We start from the raw sequence: 18,016 nt of genomic DNA, 5'->3' as shown, positions 1-18,016 counted from the left end.
GTGCAGTCTCTCTCCTGCAGCTTATCATAGTCGCCTATTCTCACCACCTATTACCATTCATCTGCCCCTGTAGTCTGGAGATCATCCTGGCCCTTCTGTAAAGGCTTTCTCAAAGGTCACCCCTGACTACCTAACAAATCCGGTGACCTTTTCTCAGCTCCATCCTTAATGCAGCTGCTGAAATAAATACTGCTGACCACCTGCTGTCCACCTGCCTACAATCTTCTCCTTCACTGATCACTGTGACATGTCACTATCCTGGTTCTCCTCTCCTCTGTCCCTGGCAGTGTCTTCTCTTCTCAATGTGGGTTCTCAGGCCTCAGGTCTCTGCTTTTCTCCTTACACACTTAAGTGAGCCTATAACCCAACCCACCTGTTCTGTATGGGTTACTCTCACATCCTTATGCCAGCTCTACTCTGGCCCTCTCTGGAGCTCTAGACAAATGTCTTAGTGCCAGACTGGACATTTCACCTAAATATACACCTGTAATCTCTGTTCAACTGCTCACACCTAGGTCCTACTCCCTATGGAGTAGGATCAAGGGAGAAGGGATAGAATCGTACTCTGGGGTAAAGTCATAGATACCTCTTGCTCAGGCTTGGCCCTTTTTTATTCTCCTCTCTCTCTACCAGGTATGTTTGACCCTGACAGCCAAGCGCATGGCAAGGAAAAACTGTCTGGTAAAGAACCTGGAGGCAGTGGAGACCCTAGGCTCCACCTCCACCATCTGCTCTGACAAGACAGGCACCCTCACCCAGAATCGCATGACTGTTGCCCACATGTGGTTTGACAACCAGATCCATGAGGCTGACACCACTGAAGACCAGTCTGGTGATTGTGCACCCCAGAAGGGTGAAGGGTTCTTTCGGGAGGGTGTCCTGGACACTGGGTAGCAGAGTGGGTGAGGAGAGATAAGAGTTTTAGAGGGGAATCAAGCTCCCTCATTTTCTCCCAGGGGCCACTTTTGACAAACGATCTCCCACATGGACGGCCCTCTCTCGGATTGCTGGTCTCTGCAACCGTGCCGTCTTCAAAGCAGGGCAGGAGAACATCTCTGTGTCTAAGGTAGTAGAACAGGGCATTGCGATACCCTGTTCACTTTACTGATGCCCAGCTTCCCCTCTCACACCCTGTGGTAGCCTCCAAAACTTCAGTGCCCTCTCACCTTGGTCCTCCATCCTTCTCCACCTTCACTGATACTGAATTCTCTTCTGGCAGCGTGACACAGCTGGTGATGCCTCTGAGTCAGCTCTGCTCAAGTGTATTGAGTTGTCCTGTGGCTCTGTGAGGAAGATGAGGGACAGAAACCCCAAGGTGGCAGAGATTCCTTTCAACTCTACCAACAAATACCAGGTCTGGATGGAGCACTGGGACAGGGGAAAGGGAGGGACATGAAGTCAAGAAAAATGGAGCGTGTACAAAGTCAAGAGGGAATCAACATGAGGAGGAGGGGCATCCGACAGCATGCTCTCTCACCCCTAACTTATTCCCCAGGGTAATATGGGTGACTATATGTCTGGTTGTCATCACTTAGCTCCCAAACTTTCATTCCTTGCTTCAACCCTATTGGCTTTTTCCAGAGCTCCCTGTCCTCTGTCCCCAGTCTCTCAACCCTTTTATCCCACTCAGTTGAAACATACTTCTGAAATTTCTTTAGGGTATTCCTCAGCCTGTAGGCATCTATTAAATGCCAAGAATACAGTCTCAGCTATGCCCTGTATAGTCAATAGAGGTAAAGCCCCACTGACACTAGTATGATGGTGGGGAATGCTGACAAGAAAGCCATCTAGTCCCTGCACAGTGCATGTCTTAACTGATCTTAATAAATATTTGTTGAGCCAATGAATGTCCTATGGGAAGTTGACTCTCAGATTACAGGGTTGGGACCATGAGGTCCAAACCCTGCTTTGCACACAGACTGTCCCTATGCTGACAAGGGTGGATGAGTCAGCAGTTTTTACATTAAGGGAGGGTTTCTTACCAACCTCTGTTCTGTCCCAGGGTCCATGCTGGGCTCTGGAGCTAATAAGACAAGTATGGCCCCATTTGTAACCATTCATCTTCTCTCTAGCTGTCCATCCATGAGCGAGAAGACAGTCCCCAGAGCCATGTGCTAGTGATGAAGGGGGCCCCAGAACGCATCCTGGACCGGTGCTCCTCCATCTTGGTGCAGGGCAAGGAGATCCCTCTGGACAAGGAGATGCAAGACGCCTTTCAGAACGCCTACATGGAGCTGGGAGGACTGGGGGAGCGTGTGCTGGGTGAGGGTCCAGAGCAAGGAGCAGGGATGTGAAAGGAATTCCTAATCCTCAGGGCCTTCCCTAGGGTGAGAGGCTTCAGGGGTGTTCAGGCATCCACCTTCCTGCTCTCACTTTCTCTTTCTGCACCCCTCAGGGTTCTGTCAGCTGAACCTGCCCTCTGGAAAGTTTCCCCGTGGCTTCAAATTTGACACGGATGAAATTAACTTTCCCACTGAGAAGCTCTGCTTCGTGGGGCTCATGTCCATGATTGACCCACCCCGGGCTGCTGTGCCAGACGCTGTGGGCAAGTGTCGGAGTGCAGGCATCAAGGTGCTGGCTTCATTTCTTCACCTTCATCCTCTTTTTCCACACTCCAAAGGTCAAGAGACTGCAGGGGCTACTGGCCTGGAGTCTCCAGGCCACTGGTGATCTCTCCACGGTCTGAGAGGAGAAGCTGTCATTTGCAAGGAAATGTTGGCCATTGCCTTGGAGAGCTCACTCTTCTCCCTTGTGCTCAGAGTGCCCAGTCTCCTATGCCCATCTTCTCCCTCCCTGGCATGGCTCATTCCATTCTGAAGTCAAGCTAATTTGGCAGCCCTATCCTGGAGAGATGGTGTCCTACCCCTCCCAACTACTGCCAACTCTCTTTAGCCACTTGGGATGGGATTAGCAGATTCCTGTCTGCGCTCACTCACTGCCCCCAAGACCCTGAATCATTTCTCTGCACTCCTCCCACCTTGGACCCCTCTCCCAGGTTTTCTTGTCTACTGCTACTCTTGTCCACAACTGCTTCTCAATGGCCACCCCTTTCTTGGTGCTACAATTTTTATTCCCTTAACAAATATTTATTGCTTACCAACTATATACCAGACACTGTTTAAGGTGCTGGAGTTCAACAAACAAATGAACATAATTCTCTTCCATCTTGGAGCTTACTTTTCTGTTCCAAAGATACAGCTCTATACCATTCCCATTTAACCTAGCAACTAACCAAGCATGGTGCTATTATCTGCTCCTCTTTTTTCAACATCTCATCTCTTATCATATTAGTTCAACTCTACCTGTCTACTGAGTGTCAGGTACTACACTAGGCACTGGGGATTCCAAGATGAGCAAGACACAGACTAGCCTCTGGAATTCATCATCTTTCAGGGGAAACAAATGCCTTTACAGTTAACCACATAACAATCATAATAGCTAGGGTAGTTGAGCACTTACTATAGATCAGATACTCTAATAATAAAAACAGCCAGTTGTTTTGTGAGCCTTTATATGAATCAGGTACTACTCTTAGCACTAAACCTGTATAATCTCATTGAATCTTCATAATAACCTATGAGTAAACACTAGCATTTTCCCTTTTTTACACAGAGGGACTGAGGCACAAAATACCATGCCCAAAACCACACAACTAGTAAATGGTAGGGCCAGAATTTTAAACAAGATAGTCTGCTATTTCTCAACCATCATACTAGGGAACTTGATATATATATATATCTTCTAGTATGGGGGTATGTGTATCAGAGTGGGTAAGTAGCTTTCCCCAAATAAATCTGCTGGTAAGAAGTAGACTGGCTATATCAAGTATAGCCTGTTTCTCTGGAAGGCACATGCTCTGCTATTCATTAGACTGCCTCTTGCCATGATCAGAACTATCACGGAGGCCTGGGGAAATTCCCTCCATGGGAAGACAGAGAAGGGAGCAGTTAATTCTGCCTCAGGAAATTGGACAATGTTTTAGAGAGGGCATGATATTTGATCTGAGCCTTGAAGGTTGACAAATATTTTGTAAAGCAGTGAGGGAGAGAAAGGCATGTCAAGAGCAGGGAACAGTGTGTACCCTGTGTGGTTAGACTGTATCGGGTGTGTGCGTGGGTTGGAGGAAGAGGTGGCAGAGGAGCACTGGGAATTAAATTGAGACTGAAATGTTTGGCCAGAGCCAGCTGGAAGAACTTTGCTGAAATGCCAGACTTGGGCTTTATCCAGTGGTCCACAGATAGCCACAGGTGTCACGGGGCAGATTTAGCCTTTAGTTGGAGGAGGGCCTAGATTTGGAATAGAACTGGAGTCAGGAAGATAGTCAAGAAGCCATTAGAATAGTTTAGGCAAGGGATAATGACCTGAATAAGGGCATTGACAAAAGGAAGTCCTTATATTTGAGAAACATTTTGAGAAGTTGGTGACTAAACTGTATATAGGAGGTGAGGAAGATATAGGAGACAAAAGGCCTGAATAGATAAGGGATAGTTTCTAAGGTAAGGGGTAGAGAAGCAGGCATGGTGGAGGTGGTAGAAGTAGAAATAATGAGTTCAGTTTGACCTTGCATTCTAAGAATCTGTAAGACATCCAGGGAGAGATGTTCTAGAGAAGGTTAAAATGTGATTTAGAGCTCAAGAAAGAGGACCAAGATTGGAAATTTGACTCTCATTAGCCCATGAATGCAAAGTAAAGACATACTAGTATGTTTTATTGTATTACAAAGGAGCAGTCCACTTCACCAAACAAAATAGATGCCAAAGCAGCAATAGCATAAAGTAGCTCAGTTAAACTCTCAGTGATTACAAATTGTAGTGCTTATTATTCCTAGGAAAAGAGCATGGATCTAGAAAGATGAGCATGAAACCCTGGGCCACATCAACATTTAGGGGCAACTAGAGGAGCAAGAACCAGTGATGGAGGGAAGAGGGTGTTAAGATGCAGCTAATATTTATTGAGCATCCACCATATGCCACATATTCTTCATGACAACCATGAAATGTAGGACGCATCTTTTCCATGTGCTGAGATGCAGTGAAGGCATTTGTCTAAGGTCCTAGAGTTGGGGTAAGTCAGCATTTAAATTTACATAGTCTTCTGATTCCCAATCCACTTCTTCCACTCTGATTGGCTGCCTCCCTGAGAAGGGTGGGAAAGTACATAAAGAGGATGGAGAGGAACCAGGTGTAAAGAATCCATGGAAGCCAATGGAGGAAAAGGTTTCAAGGAGGGGTGGTGCCAAACACCTCAGAGAAGTCAAGAAGAATGAGAACTGTAAAGTTGCCATTGTTTTTCAATTGGGAGGCTCATATAGCCTTTGGAGGGCAGTTTCAGTGGAGTGCCATGGGTGGAAGAGAAGGCAGTGAGGCCTGGAGAGGCTTCCTTATTAGAATGTATGCAACTTTCCCCATGACCCCCTCCACACACACACACAAATGCTATATCCTAATCCAACTCTGATCATTTTATGTTTATGATAGCCCCTTAACTGACCTCTCAGATGCTAACCACCCTCCCTACCCAACTCCATCCATTCTGAAACACAATGAACATTATCATTAGGGCAGGAATCACCTTCTTCCCACATCATGGAAAAATGTCAGGGCAGGGAGTGTAGGAGGGTTGTCTCCCTGTCCTTATTCTGATCCAACCAGTTAGATGGCCCACAGCAGTCATATTGGACACGAGAACCATGCCCTAGTTCTGGCTCCTTGTGACCTTGAGTATATCACAGCCCTTTCTAAGCCTCTGTTTTCTTATAGGTAACAGGAGAAAGCTGTTAAGGGGCCTCCCAGCTCTGACAGCCTCATATCCCATGAAATCCAAATGTCTAAACAATCTTTGAGGTTTCTCACCCAAGAGACCCTCATTAACATGTTATTCTGTCAGGGCAGCTTTCCTCCATCTAAACAAACTATCTCTGATCCCTGAACACAACTTGTCATTGTCTCTCCCCCAACCCACCCCCCGCCCCCCCCCCACACACACACTTCCATTATTTTAGCTGGAATCTGTGAGCCCAACCATCTGCCTTTTCCTGACTTTGGGAAACAAATAGGCTGAGGTAAAGTGGAATGGTCACTTAATATAGCTGTCCTTTACTCTTTTCTGCTTTCCCCTTTTTGCCAGGTAATCATGGTGACTGGGGACCACCCAATCACAGCCAAAGCTATTGCCAAAGGCGTGGGCATTATATCAGAGGGCAATGAAACTGTGGAGGACATTGCAGCCCGGCTCAACATCCCTGTCAGTCAAGTCAACCCCAGGTGACACTTTTGCAGAATTCCCTGTTCTCAGTTAACCCATCCTCTCCCACAGGGTGCCTGAATCTTCCCTGGGGTATTTGGATAGCACCTCTGGGAACTTCATAGGTTTTTCCTTTGATTTCTCAGTCCTGAATGTGTCCAGGTTGTACATTGTTTATTTGTGTAACCTTGGAGATGTCACCTTACCTTCCTGACCCTACATTTTCTCAACTACAAAATTAAGATCCTATCTACACTGCAGGGTGGCTATAGCAATGAAATACATATAAGAGAATGAGCACACACCTAGCAAACTGTACTGACTGTGATTATGCATGTGGCAAATATCTAGCATTATTTCCTCAGAGAAATGGGAAAAACAGGTCACAGAGCTTGAAGGGAGAGGAGGATGAGGCCCTGGGACAGACTGGAGCCCTGGTGGCAGTGAGGAGAGGCAGCTGGCTGGTTAGGTCAAGAATCAGCACCTCTGCCTCTGCCTTCCAGAGAGGCCAAGGCATGTGTGGTGCATGGCTCTGACTTGAAGGACATGACATCAGAGCAGCTGGATGAGATCCTCAAAAACCACACAGAGATTGTTTTTGCACGGACATCTCCACAGCAGAAGCTTATCATCGTAGAGGGCTGTCAGAGGCAGGTGAGCAGGGTGGCAGTAGGTGGGAATGGGCCTGTGCAGATCCTTTACCCTCCAGCTTGGCTGTACCTTCTCCCAGGGAGCCATTGTGGCAGTGACAGGTGATGGCGTGAATGACTCTCCAGCACTGAAGAAGGCGGACATTGGCATTGCAATGGGTATCTCAGGCTCAGATGTCTCCAAGCAGGCAGCTGACATGATCCTGCTGGATGACAACTTTGCCTCTATTGTCACAGGCGTGGAGGAGGGTAAGGAAGCTACTGGTGAAGTGGCATCCAGAATGATAAGCCTGCACACCTACTTCTAGTGCCTTTTACCCCAATCAGAGTCAACTCAAGATTCCAGGTGCCCACTGCCAGCATTAGCTTCCTTCACATGTAAAATCTTCCTCTCTCAAGAAGTTGGGCAGCTACACCTCCATGGCTGTGGTGGGGAAGGGTGCTTCTGATCTCCCTGATGCCCTTGGGAACTGCCCACAGGTCGCCTCATTTTTGACAACCTGAAAAAATCCATCGCGTACACCCTGACCAGCAACATCCCTGAGATCACCCCCTTCCTGCTCTTCATTATTGCCAACATCCCCCTGCCACTGGGCACTGTGACCATCCTCTGCATTGACCTGGGCACTGACATGGTAAGGCCAAGGGCTGGTGTAGGATACAGGAAAGGCAATCATGTGGGCACAGTGAGCAGGGATGGATAGCAGGAGGAGAGAGAAGAATGAAAGGCAGCTGACCAGACTTTGCTGGCTTAAGATAAGACAAGCACAAGGGTCTTTTCCAAAGCTCTTCTCTCCCCTACTCCTCACCTCACACAGGTCCCTGCCATCTCCTTGGCCTATGAGGCAGCTGAGAGTGACATCATGAAGCGGCAGCCTAGAAACCCACAGACAGACAAGCTGGTGAACGAGAGGCTCATCAGCATGGCTTATGGACAGATCGGTGCGGCGGGGCCCTGGGGCTCAGGAGGGAACCTCAGAGAATTCTTTCCCCAGCTTTTGGAGTCCACAACAGAGGCCAGCTTCCCCAGGGTCAGGGACATGTATCTCTGGCCTGTTAGTTCTGGTGCCCTCCAGCTTCCCTTGACTCTAGGCCCTACATTTTGCCCATGACCCACAGGGATGATCCAGGCTCTAGGAGGCTTCTTCACCTACTTCGTGATCCTAGCAGAGAACGGTTTTCTGCCATCACGGTTGCTGGGAATCCGCCTCGACTGGGATGACCGGTCCACAAATGACCTGGAGGACAGCTATGGACAGGAGTGGGTGAGTGAGGCTGGGTACATGCAGACATGTGTGTATGAGACAGGGGTCTAAATGCCCAGCAGAGGTGGTCAGAAATGGCCAACTGGGATTGGAGACTAAGCATGGATTCAGTGCCCATTGTTTAACAATGGCACCAAACCATGCTACACTCTGGCCCTGACTTTTCTTCTCATAATGTTGCCTCTCTGCCCACTCTCCCCCAGACCTATGAGCAGCGGAAGGTGGTGGAGTTTACCTGCCACACAGCCTTTTTTGCCAGCATTGTCGTGGTGCAGTGGGCTGACCTCATCATCTGCAAGACCCGCCGCAACTCAGTCTTCCAGCAGGGCATGAAGTGAGTGCCCACCCTACCAGGCACTTGCCTACCCAAGCAGAGGGGCTGTCATAGGCTCACCTCTATGCCCTGGGCCCATTTCTACTAGGAGGACCTAAGGTTTTAGTTACCCATTGTAGATCCAGAGTCATGTTTTAAAAATAACAGAAGAAAGAGTGATATGACTATTTCTGATGAGTTTTATTTTGTTCTGAAAATGAACTTTGTCAAGGTCTTCTTCCACCTTCCTTCCTTTTCATTTTCTCTCCATGCCTTCTTTCCTTCCTTCATTATTTACTTTATTTCCTTCTATCCTTCCTTCTTTCTTTTTTTAAAGATTTTATTTATTTATCTTAGAGGGGAAGGGAAGGAGAGAGAGAGAGAGAAATATCAATGTATGGTTGCCTCTCGTGCGTCCCCTGCCAGGAACTGGGAACTGGCCTGCAACCCAGGCATGTGCCCTGACTGGGAATCGAACCTCGATCCTGTGGTTCGCAGGCCCGTGCTCAATCCACTGAGCTACACTAACCAGGGCTTTCTTTTTTAAAATTTAATTCTTGTTCAAGTACAGTTTTCTGTCTTATATTCCCAGCCCTGCCCCCACAGTGCTCCCCACCTCCCTCCCATTTCCACCCCCCACCTTAGTCATTATCCATGTGTCCTTCATACTTGTTCATGTGAGTCCATCCCCTTTTCCCCTATGATTCTCTCCCCTCTCCCCTCTGGACCTTGTCAGCCTGTTCCGTATTTGAGTGTCATTGGTCATATTTTGCTTGCTTGTTTGTTTTGACGTTTAGATTCCTGTTAATGGTGATATCATATGATATTTGTCTTTCACCACCTAGCTTATTTTGCTCAGCATAATGCTTTCCAGTTCCATCCATGATGTTGCAAAGGGTAGGAGCTCCTTCTTCCTTTCTGCAGCATAGAATTCCATTGTGTAAATGTACCATAGATTTTTGATCCAGTCATTTACTGATGGGCATCTAGGTTGCTTCCAACTCTTGGCTATCATAAATTGTGCTGCTATGAACATCGGGGTGCATAGGTTCTTTTGGATTGGTGTTTCAGGGTTCCTTCTTTCTTTCTTTCCTCCCTTATTTTCTTCCTTCTTTAATTCCTTCCTTCCTTCCTCCACCTTGTATTCTAGTGATATTTATCTCTATTATTTGCCCATCCCTAAATACAGGGTCTCCCATGCTCCCTTATACTCACAGGTAGGTCTAGTTTATAGCACTTGCCCTGTGGTAATGATGTTATCCTTGTGGTGTCTATGAGCTGCTCCGGGTCAGGTTCAATGTGATCTTATTGTGTGAGTTAATATGTAACAGTCACAGAAGTAAGTGATTCAAAAACATTGTTTAATCTCACAATTTATGGATGAAACCCCCAAAATGTTAAATGATGTACCTGAGGTCACCAGCTGATAAGGGTTAATACAGGTCAGCTTTTAAAGCCAAAGCTCTTGGCCAATGCATAGGGTGGTTCACCTATCACAATCTGGCACCTGTGAGGAACTCAATAACTACTCTGTGATGGTAGCATGTATGGTAGCAAGTGCTGAAGGTATCACTCCTGTTCTTTTTATTTTCTTTGGCTGGAAATGATGAACACAATTGTCCAAATGAGTTTTGTCATAATTTCTGAGTTTGGAAAAAAATAAAGATGCCAAATCCTGGTGAAGTTAGTAGCATTTAAGATCCAAAGGAGAGAAAAATGAAAAAAAATCTGTTAGATAAATAAAGGTAGGCAATTCCAGTGAGCTAAAAAAGACACTGTTGGGGAAAATACAGTAAAAAGAGAACAAGGAGCAGAGAATCTAAGAAATTTGGTACAGTTCTGGGCTGGGACTTATTGTGCAGTGCCTGAGGGACACAGGAAGGTGAGAACATAACTGACTAAATCCAGCCAAACTGAGGGGCAAATGGAAAAGAAACAAAAGCCAAGCTGGGTACAGGGGAGTACTAATACCAGCAAGTTACCTGGCCAAAGGCAGCCTCAGCACCTCAGGCTTTACCTGGGGCTCCTGGGCCCTCAGGGGTCTTCCAAGATAGTATTTCCACCATTCAAAAATCTTTATGAAAATCAAGCACTTTTCTGTAATAAGGCTCCTAGGCCCACCCAAGTGCCATTCTTAGGCAGAAGCCTAGATATGAATTATAGTGAACACATGCTAATGTGTAGTTCTGGTTAGAAGCTTCGTCTATGTCTGATTAATTTTAAGTGGGGAAATATAGTCACTACTTAATTGACAAATGCAGCTTGCAAGACAAAAATCAATTAAAATGTGGCCTTTTTGGAAGAAAATAGGAGGGGTCCTTAGTGAGTGAAAAGTTTGGAAACCACTTGCTTCAGCCATAAAGAAGTGATGTGCACAAGGTTATAAAAGGTTGAGTAATAATATGACCTAGCACTGTTTATGTTTATGAGTTTTCCATGCTTTATCTCACATAATTTTCCCAGCAGTCCTATGATATAAGGGTAATATCTCCATCTTACAGAGAAGAAACACAAGGCTCACAGGAACATTGCTTACAACCAAAAGCTAGTAAGTGGCAGCACTGGGACTAGATGCCACCTGTCTAACTCCAGAAACTGCCCTCAGAACCTTATTTTGTTTTGTTTTTCAATTCTGACATAGTAAACATACAATACATTGAGCACTTATTCTCTAGTGAACTTTCTTTTTATATATATATTTTATTGATTATGCCATTACAGTTGTCCTATTCCCCCCCTTTGTTCCCCTCCACCCTGCACACCCCTTGCCCACCATCCCCCCTTTCACTTATGTCCATGTGTCACAAGTTCTTTAGATTCTATATTTCCCATACTAGTATTGCCCTCTCCTCCCATCTATTTTCTATCTACCATCTATGCTACTCATTCTCTGTACTTTCTCCCCCCTTCTCCTCCTCCCACTCCCCTGTTGCTAACCCTCCATGTGATCTCCATTTCTGTGGTTCTGCTCCTGATCTAGCTGTCCTCTTAGATTGCTTTTGTTTTAAGTGTGGTTTTTAATAACTGTGAGTTTTATGTCCTTTCACTATTCATATTTTTTATCTTCATTTTCTTAGATAAGTCCCTTTAACATTTCATATAATAAGGGCTTGGTGATGATGAACTCCTTGAATTTGACCTTATCTGAGAAGCACTTTATCTGCCCTTCCATTCTAAATGAAAGCTTTGCAGGATAGAGCAATCTTGGCTGTAGGTCTTTGGATTTCATGACTTGGAATACTTCTTTCCAGCCCCTTCTTGCCTGTAAAGTCTCTTTTGAGAAATCCACTGACAGTCTGATGGGTACTCCTTTGTAGGTGACTGTCCCCTTATCTCTTGCTGCTTCTAGGATTATCTCCTTCATTTTAATCTTTGCTAATGTAATTATGATGTGCCTTGGTGTGTTCCTTCTTGGGTCCAACTTCTTTGGCACTCTCTGAGCTTCCTGGATTTCCTGGAAGTCTATTTCCTTTGCCAGACTGGGGAAGTTCTCCTTTATTATTTGTTCAAATAAGTTTTCCACTTGTTGCTCTTCTTGTTCCCTTTCTGGTACACCTAAAATCAGATGTTGGAATGTTTAAAGGTGTCCTGGAGGTTCCTAAGCCTCTCCTCATTTTTTTTTTTTTTTGGAATTCTTGTCTCTTCATTCTTTTCTGTTTGGTTATTGTTTTCTTCCTTCTGGTCCACTCCCTTGATTTGAGTCCCAGTTTCCTTTCCATCACTATTGGTTTTCTGTGCATTTCCCTTCATTTCAATTAGTGTAGCCTTCATTTGTTCCTCTAATTGGTGACTAAAATCAACCAGTTCTGTGAGCATCCTGATCACCAGTGTTTTGAACTGTGCATCTGAAAAGTTGGCTATCTCTTGGTCGCTTAGAAGTACTAGCTCTGGGACTTTGAGCTGTTCTTCAACCTTAATGTTTTGGTCTGTTAGCACCTGTTACGTGTGAGGGGCATAGCCTTAGGTGTTCGTTCACGAGGGTGGGGTGACCCAGTCACTGGGTTGTGATGCTGTATGTGGGGGCAGGGTCAGAGAGGGGCAATGGTGTTTGTTCCACTCTCTCTCAGATTTTGGTTCTCTTTGCTGCTTTTCTCAAGCAAACCTGGCCCCCCTGCTGCCAGCTCCCAGGTGTGTGGGCCTGTGCACCGTCCAGGACCCTATGGGTCTCTCCAACACACTCTCTGTGAGCCTGGGAGCTTTTCCCAACACCTCAACCTCGAAAGTTTTCCCAATTGGTGCTTTCAGGTTCTAATTCCTGTCGCTAGGGCCCTAGCCTCATCGGTCTGTCTCACTGCTCCCTCATTTGCTTGGTTTATCTGCTTGTGAATGTGTGACTGTGGTCAGCCAGCCACCATGCACCCTCACTGGGTCCACCCATTGCCACCCCATGCCTGGGATCCATCAACCATGGCCTGTGCTCCTGCGTGCCTGGGACTGTCCGGCCGATCTTTCCTGCCCAACCCAGCTCCACTGTTGACTCTGCCCCTCTTACCGGTCTGGCTGAATGGTTCGTTGTTGTCAGACTTCTGTACAGTTCAATTTCCTGTGTTTTGGCTGTGTTTTTGTTATTAAAACATTGTCGTCTTTAAACATGGTTGTGGGAGGAGGCACAGTGTTTCCACCTACGCCTCCATCTTGGCCAGAAGTCTCTCTAGTGAACTTTCCCTCTGCTAATATTTGCTTCTTTATTGAATATCTGTAGCCAAGAGGTAACAGAGGTTGTAGGAGACACTGAGGATATAGAAGACACAGGTGGGCCCTGTACTGAAGGAGCTGTCATGGCATCTTCCTTGGGGAAGATGCCTGGGGAGATGATACTTTCACAGGCCACTTTTCTGGAGAAATAACAGATTATAAGCTGCATGAGTGTGGGTCCCATGTCTCCAGAAGGAAGCTCATATTGCACATGGCATCTCCAGAACAGAGCACATCACCCAACACATAAAAAACATTTATTTAATGAATGAGTATGTGTCATAGGTAACATTAAGGGGTAATATCAATAAGTATAAAAATTTAAGAAAATATTTGTTGGGTTACACACTGTATGAGAAGGTGTTTGCAGAGGGCACAGGGAGAGATCATAAATGACCCTTCCCTCACATTTCTTCTTGCCTCTTTCCCCTCCACCACCAGGTGTCTCCCTGAATCTCCCTTTTTTTTTTCCCTCTTTAATACTTCATACACTCCTTTCTTTGCTTTTCCAGGAACAAGATTTTGATTTTTGGGCTCCTGGAAGAGACAGCACTGGCTGCCTTTCTATCCTACTGCCCAGGCATGGGTGTGGCCCTCCGTATGTACCCACTCAAGTGAGTGTTTCTTTAAATGGGCACCTTCTAGAATCCAAGTTCTGGTCCATTCAAATCCTCCTTTTTGTGATCAGCCTCTAATGTTCCTAATACTCTCCTCTGCTTCTTTCAGGGTTACTTGGTGGTTCTGTGCCTTCCCTTACAGTCTCCTCATCTTTATCTATGATGAGGTCCGAAAGCTCATCCTGAGGCGATATCCTGGTGGTAAGCATATCCATACCTCACCAGAACCCCCAACAAATGCAACCCCTCTGCTGGTTACCCCTCCAGGGATCCTAACCCAAACTCCATTCCAACTAAAGAGCCCTGCTCCTTTTCTCAGTGCCCTCAGGTTCTGGGGTCCCAGGTCCCAGGTCCCAGGTCCTTCCTGACTCTGTTGAACTCCTCACCCTTTTTGTCTCAGGTTCTGATCTACCCTAACCCACCGTTAGTCTCTGAGGCCCTACACCTTCCACCTGAAATCTCAGAACATCAGAATTAGAAAGGCCCTTAAGGTCATTTATCCCATCTACACATTACAGACAAAGAGGGGTACAGGGGTGAATGTATTTGTTCAGGGTCATAAAACAAGAAGCAGTACAAATGACACTAGAACCAAGGCCTCCTGATTCCCAGGCATCAACCAAATATTGTTTTCCAACAAGCATTTTGATCACTTACTGGAGCTTAAACAAATACAGTCCATGGGTAGTGTTTGGCTTGGCCTGGCCTACACTGTGCAGGTGTGTTTTTCTTTTTTTAATGCCCAGCATTTAAAATGTAGAGGCTTTCACATAAAATCTGAATTTCTGACTTCTTCTGAAAAATTACAAGAGCTACCAAACCTATAACCACATTTCTTCTCAGCTTCAGTAAGTGGCTGCCCCTTTAGAAACCTATTTGTTACCTGAATAGCCACTATAGGCATTTGCATTTTCACCCCCAACTACTCTATGCCCACTCACTACTGTGAGAAATACGAATCTCTCCTCCTAATCTATGGCCCCAAGTCACTGTGTTTTCTCCCCTCTCCATTTTTACCTGCCTACAGATACTTACTTCAACTCCCTTCCCCAGGCTCCTATCCACCTGGCCTCAACCACCTAAGCCCCTATGCCTCCTTGTACACTCACTTGCAAACCCTGTCCTTAATCTCTCTAACAGGCTGGGTGGAAAAGGAGACATACTACTGAGCACACTGGAAAGAAGAACCAAGCATGGAAAAGATGGCATGCCCTGGAGGAGTTGCTGGGATGGTGATGGGGAGGGATGGAAAAACTGGGGTAGTTTTTAGGTGAAGATTTGGCGAGAGAGAATGAGGCAATTCAGCCTGCCAATTTGGGGAAAATGGGTAAATAAACTCCCAGAGACCTAACTCTGAACAGCCACATTAGACACTCTCCCCAGATCCTGCTTCATCCCCAACAAAAATGTTGTCTGTTTTTATGAGGGCTTGAAGGTTACTCCAGCCCTCCACATTCCCTATCCTTTCTCCCCCACCTGCCACCAGAACCGATCAACATCCAAAGGCAGGGACAAGTCTAACCAGGAGGAAGGAAAACTTCTCAGGTCACCAATATCTCTTTATCTCTCCAGCCTCACCCCACTTCTCACCTTCACCCCTCACTTGCTTCCTGCCCAACTCTGTCCCCTACTTCCCCCTCCAACCAAGAAATCACAAATGGCTCCTTCTATTGAGTCCATAAAGGGAAGCTGGTTGGAGAAGACAGCCTGTATTCCAGGCAAGGCTAATTAAGAACCTCTAGAGGAGAGCTAGGCAGACGCAGACAGGTGAGAGGTTGGCATATGGTGGAGGAGGCAGACAACAATGGGAGAGAGACAGAAAGGAAAGATAGATCAATGACAAGGCACTTGATGCCTGTGTTCTCCAGATAGACATCTGGGTTCCAGCTCTGTGTCCTGCCCTGGGAGCAGACCAAATTCAAATGTTGTCAGAGTAGCAGCAGAGGCAGTACCAGAATGTAATCCTGGGAGCTTCACTGAGATCCTACACCCATGTGTCACAGAGTTCCCACTGACTCTTGCTTTGTGGTCTATTTGGTCCATGAGGTCCAGGTGTCACAGATGTTCCAGCTGTCTCAATTACATGCACTTGATAATACCTGCCCTTTAGAATGTTAAGAACTCAGAAGTTCCATGTTGTTCTGAAAGGGATAGCTGCCACCCTTCCCCTTTGTGCCCATGCTGATGAACCTGCATCATTCTAAGCACTGACAAGCCAGGAGTTCCCTGGCCAACAGCTGGAATCAGGGTAGAGGGATTTCCAGAAACTTCCTGTCTTCCAGGGACATGTAGAATCAACTTAAGTCACAAATATGGTCAGACCTCTGGACCAGAGGGAAAGCACTAAGGGACCTGCCTTTGACCTCTCAGTCAGGGATATTCCTCCCAGGTAAATGCCCTTTATGCTGATGTTCATTGTACCACTTTCCCTAAGATGAGCAATTGGTTTCCAGTTCCTATGGGAGATACTTTTCCTTCTTTTACTCCCTCTCTACCTAGCACTTCTGCTCTGCAGGCAGTTCTGCCCATTCTCTAAGGCTGGCTTAGAAGGTATAGGGAATGCCCCCTTGAGAGATTTAGATGAACAAAGCAAATGAGAGACACCTAAGGAAAATGAAAGATCTAAAGCAAAAAGGAAGGAAACACAAAGAGCAAACTTTAGGTCAGGCCCAAAAGCCACCTCCCAAGGTCTGTTACTTCATTATAGTGAAATTCTACTTTATCAGAAGTACCTTGAAATAAGTGAATCATTGTCTTGGGCTTGGAAAATAAATGGAAAATCACAATAATTTGGGTCTAATTAACTTGAAATTTATTGACTGTGGACAAAAGTTTATCTTTGCACAATAAATACAAAAGGCATCTGTTCAGTAAATTAAGAGGATAAACAATATTGCTAAGGGTGACATATTTAGTCTTCCTAAAACAATTCTTTTCAAGCACTTTAGGAATCTATTTAGAAGTAGTGAGTATACGGGCTAATTATCATTGATTTTTGTGCACTTGTTAAAAACATCTGCAAGACCTTTACTTGGTGACCTTTTATAAGACATTAGTTTGAGACACTACATATGTACTTGAAAATAATAAAATTGCATTTCTTTATGAAAAAAGAAATCCCTTTCATAATTCAGATTTTTATATTTAATACTTGCCTCTGTTCCAAACTGTGATATTGAAATATGTGCTAAGATAAGACAGCTTATAGAGAAAGCAATAAAGAGAGGGCAAGAGACAGAGATAGGGGGGAAATAATCTTGGAGCAGATGATATCAGTGGAGAAAGCTAAAGGGAAAAGAGGTTGGGTTGAAATGATCTATAGAAGAAAATATAGTAGGGCCTCCTTCCATATAGATGAACTCACCCAAGCACCACAAAATGTTGTACAGGGCAGACAGAAAAGGGCCTATGAAACTATTGGGCCCAAATCCTTGCCACTTCTGCTTTTGTTTCAGACCTAAATCAGTCCAATCTCAATGTGAGGGGATGAAAGAAGGAGATACTGAGCTGAGGAGCCCTGACTGTCAGCACCAATTAACAGTCTATACTGTGTGCAGAGCCCAGTTTTGGGGCTGGAGGGAAAAGTAGGTATAATCCTTGAGACTCACTGTGTAGCACATTTCAGAAACATTCACAGATAGGGTGTGATGGGCAGAAAGGTGGGATGCTTTTGTGCTGGAGGAGGATGGGTGGGTGGGAGGTGTGCATTCCTCCTGGGAGTGGGAGAGAGGAAGACACCAACACTTATTACAATCTTACTCCAGGACCATGGATAAACAGTCAGAAGTCAGTTCTTGGCTCCTTTATTTCAACTGTATTACAACACAGTGGTGATGGTTACCGTAGCAACAGCTGTGGGAGTACTAGAGGCAGCTCACTTTGTGCCATAACATTGCCAAACCTTTATTTGTATAGTCTCATTTATTCCCACCTCAGGGCCTTCTGTCTTGATGGTCCCTCTTCCAGGACCATGTTTCCCTACTTATTCACAGTAGTGAGTATATGGGCTAATTATCATTGATTTTTGTGCACTTGTTAAAAACATCTGCAAGACCTTTACTTGGTGACCTTTTATAAGACATTAGTTTGAGACTAATGTCTTGGGTTCCTCACTCCATGAGGGCTGCTCCTTAAAATGGTCTCCTCAGAAAAGGCCCTCAAAGACCACTCCAAATAAAATAACACCATGGCATTTCTTGCCCCATTCTTTGTTTTTATTCATAAATACTTACT

The 18,016-nt window shown here is 45.6% G+C and overlaps 1 protein-coding gene across 1 annotated transcript in view; it reads left to right on the top strand.

The window, feature by feature from the left end:
* LOC118996417 (sodium/potassium-transporting ATPase subunit alpha-2) overlaps nucleotides 1-16,900 on the top strand; it is a 28,249-nt gene extending 11,349 nt beyond the window's left edge. Inside the window, exons 9-23 of the mRNA XM_037059798.1 lie at nucleotides 634-832; nucleotides 957-1,066; nucleotides 1,220-1,354; nucleotides 2,073-2,262; nucleotides 2,396-2,571; nucleotides 6,127-6,263; nucleotides 6,747-6,897; nucleotides 6,974-7,142; nucleotides 7,374-7,528; nucleotides 7,712-7,835; nucleotides 8,013-8,158; nucleotides 8,362-8,492; nucleotides 13,679-13,780; nucleotides 13,893-13,984; nucleotides 14,924-16,900. Of these exons, the coding sequence (XP_036915693.1) occupies nucleotides 634-832; nucleotides 957-1,066; nucleotides 1,220-1,354; nucleotides 2,073-2,262; nucleotides 2,396-2,571; nucleotides 6,127-6,263; nucleotides 6,747-6,897; nucleotides 6,974-7,142; nucleotides 7,374-7,528; nucleotides 7,712-7,835; nucleotides 8,013-8,158; nucleotides 8,362-8,492; nucleotides 13,679-13,780; nucleotides 13,893-13,984; nucleotides 14,924-14,952 (2,046 nt within the window). The 3' untranslated portion in view covers nucleotides 14,953-16,900. The remainder of the gene's footprint in view (nucleotides 1-633; nucleotides 833-956; nucleotides 1,067-1,219; nucleotides 1,355-2,072; nucleotides 2,263-2,395; nucleotides 2,572-6,126; nucleotides 6,264-6,746; nucleotides 6,898-6,973; nucleotides 7,143-7,373; nucleotides 7,529-7,711; nucleotides 7,836-8,012; nucleotides 8,159-8,361; nucleotides 8,493-13,678; nucleotides 13,781-13,892; nucleotides 13,985-14,923) is intronic.
* Nucleotides 16,901-18,016: the final 1,116 nt, after the last annotated feature.

The sequence above is a fragment of the Sturnira hondurensis genome, unplaced genomic scaffold (genome assembly GCF_014824575.4).
Source record: "Sturnira hondurensis isolate 20B ecotype Veracruz unplaced genomic scaffold, ASM1482457v3 Scaffold0011299, whole genome shotgun sequence".
Taxonomy (NCBI): domain Eukaryota; kingdom Metazoa; phylum Chordata; class Mammalia; order Chiroptera; family Phyllostomidae; genus Sturnira; species Sturnira hondurensis.
The sequence above is the reverse complement of the archived record's forward strand: the minus strand, read 5'-3'. Positions and strand labels throughout refer to the sequence as shown.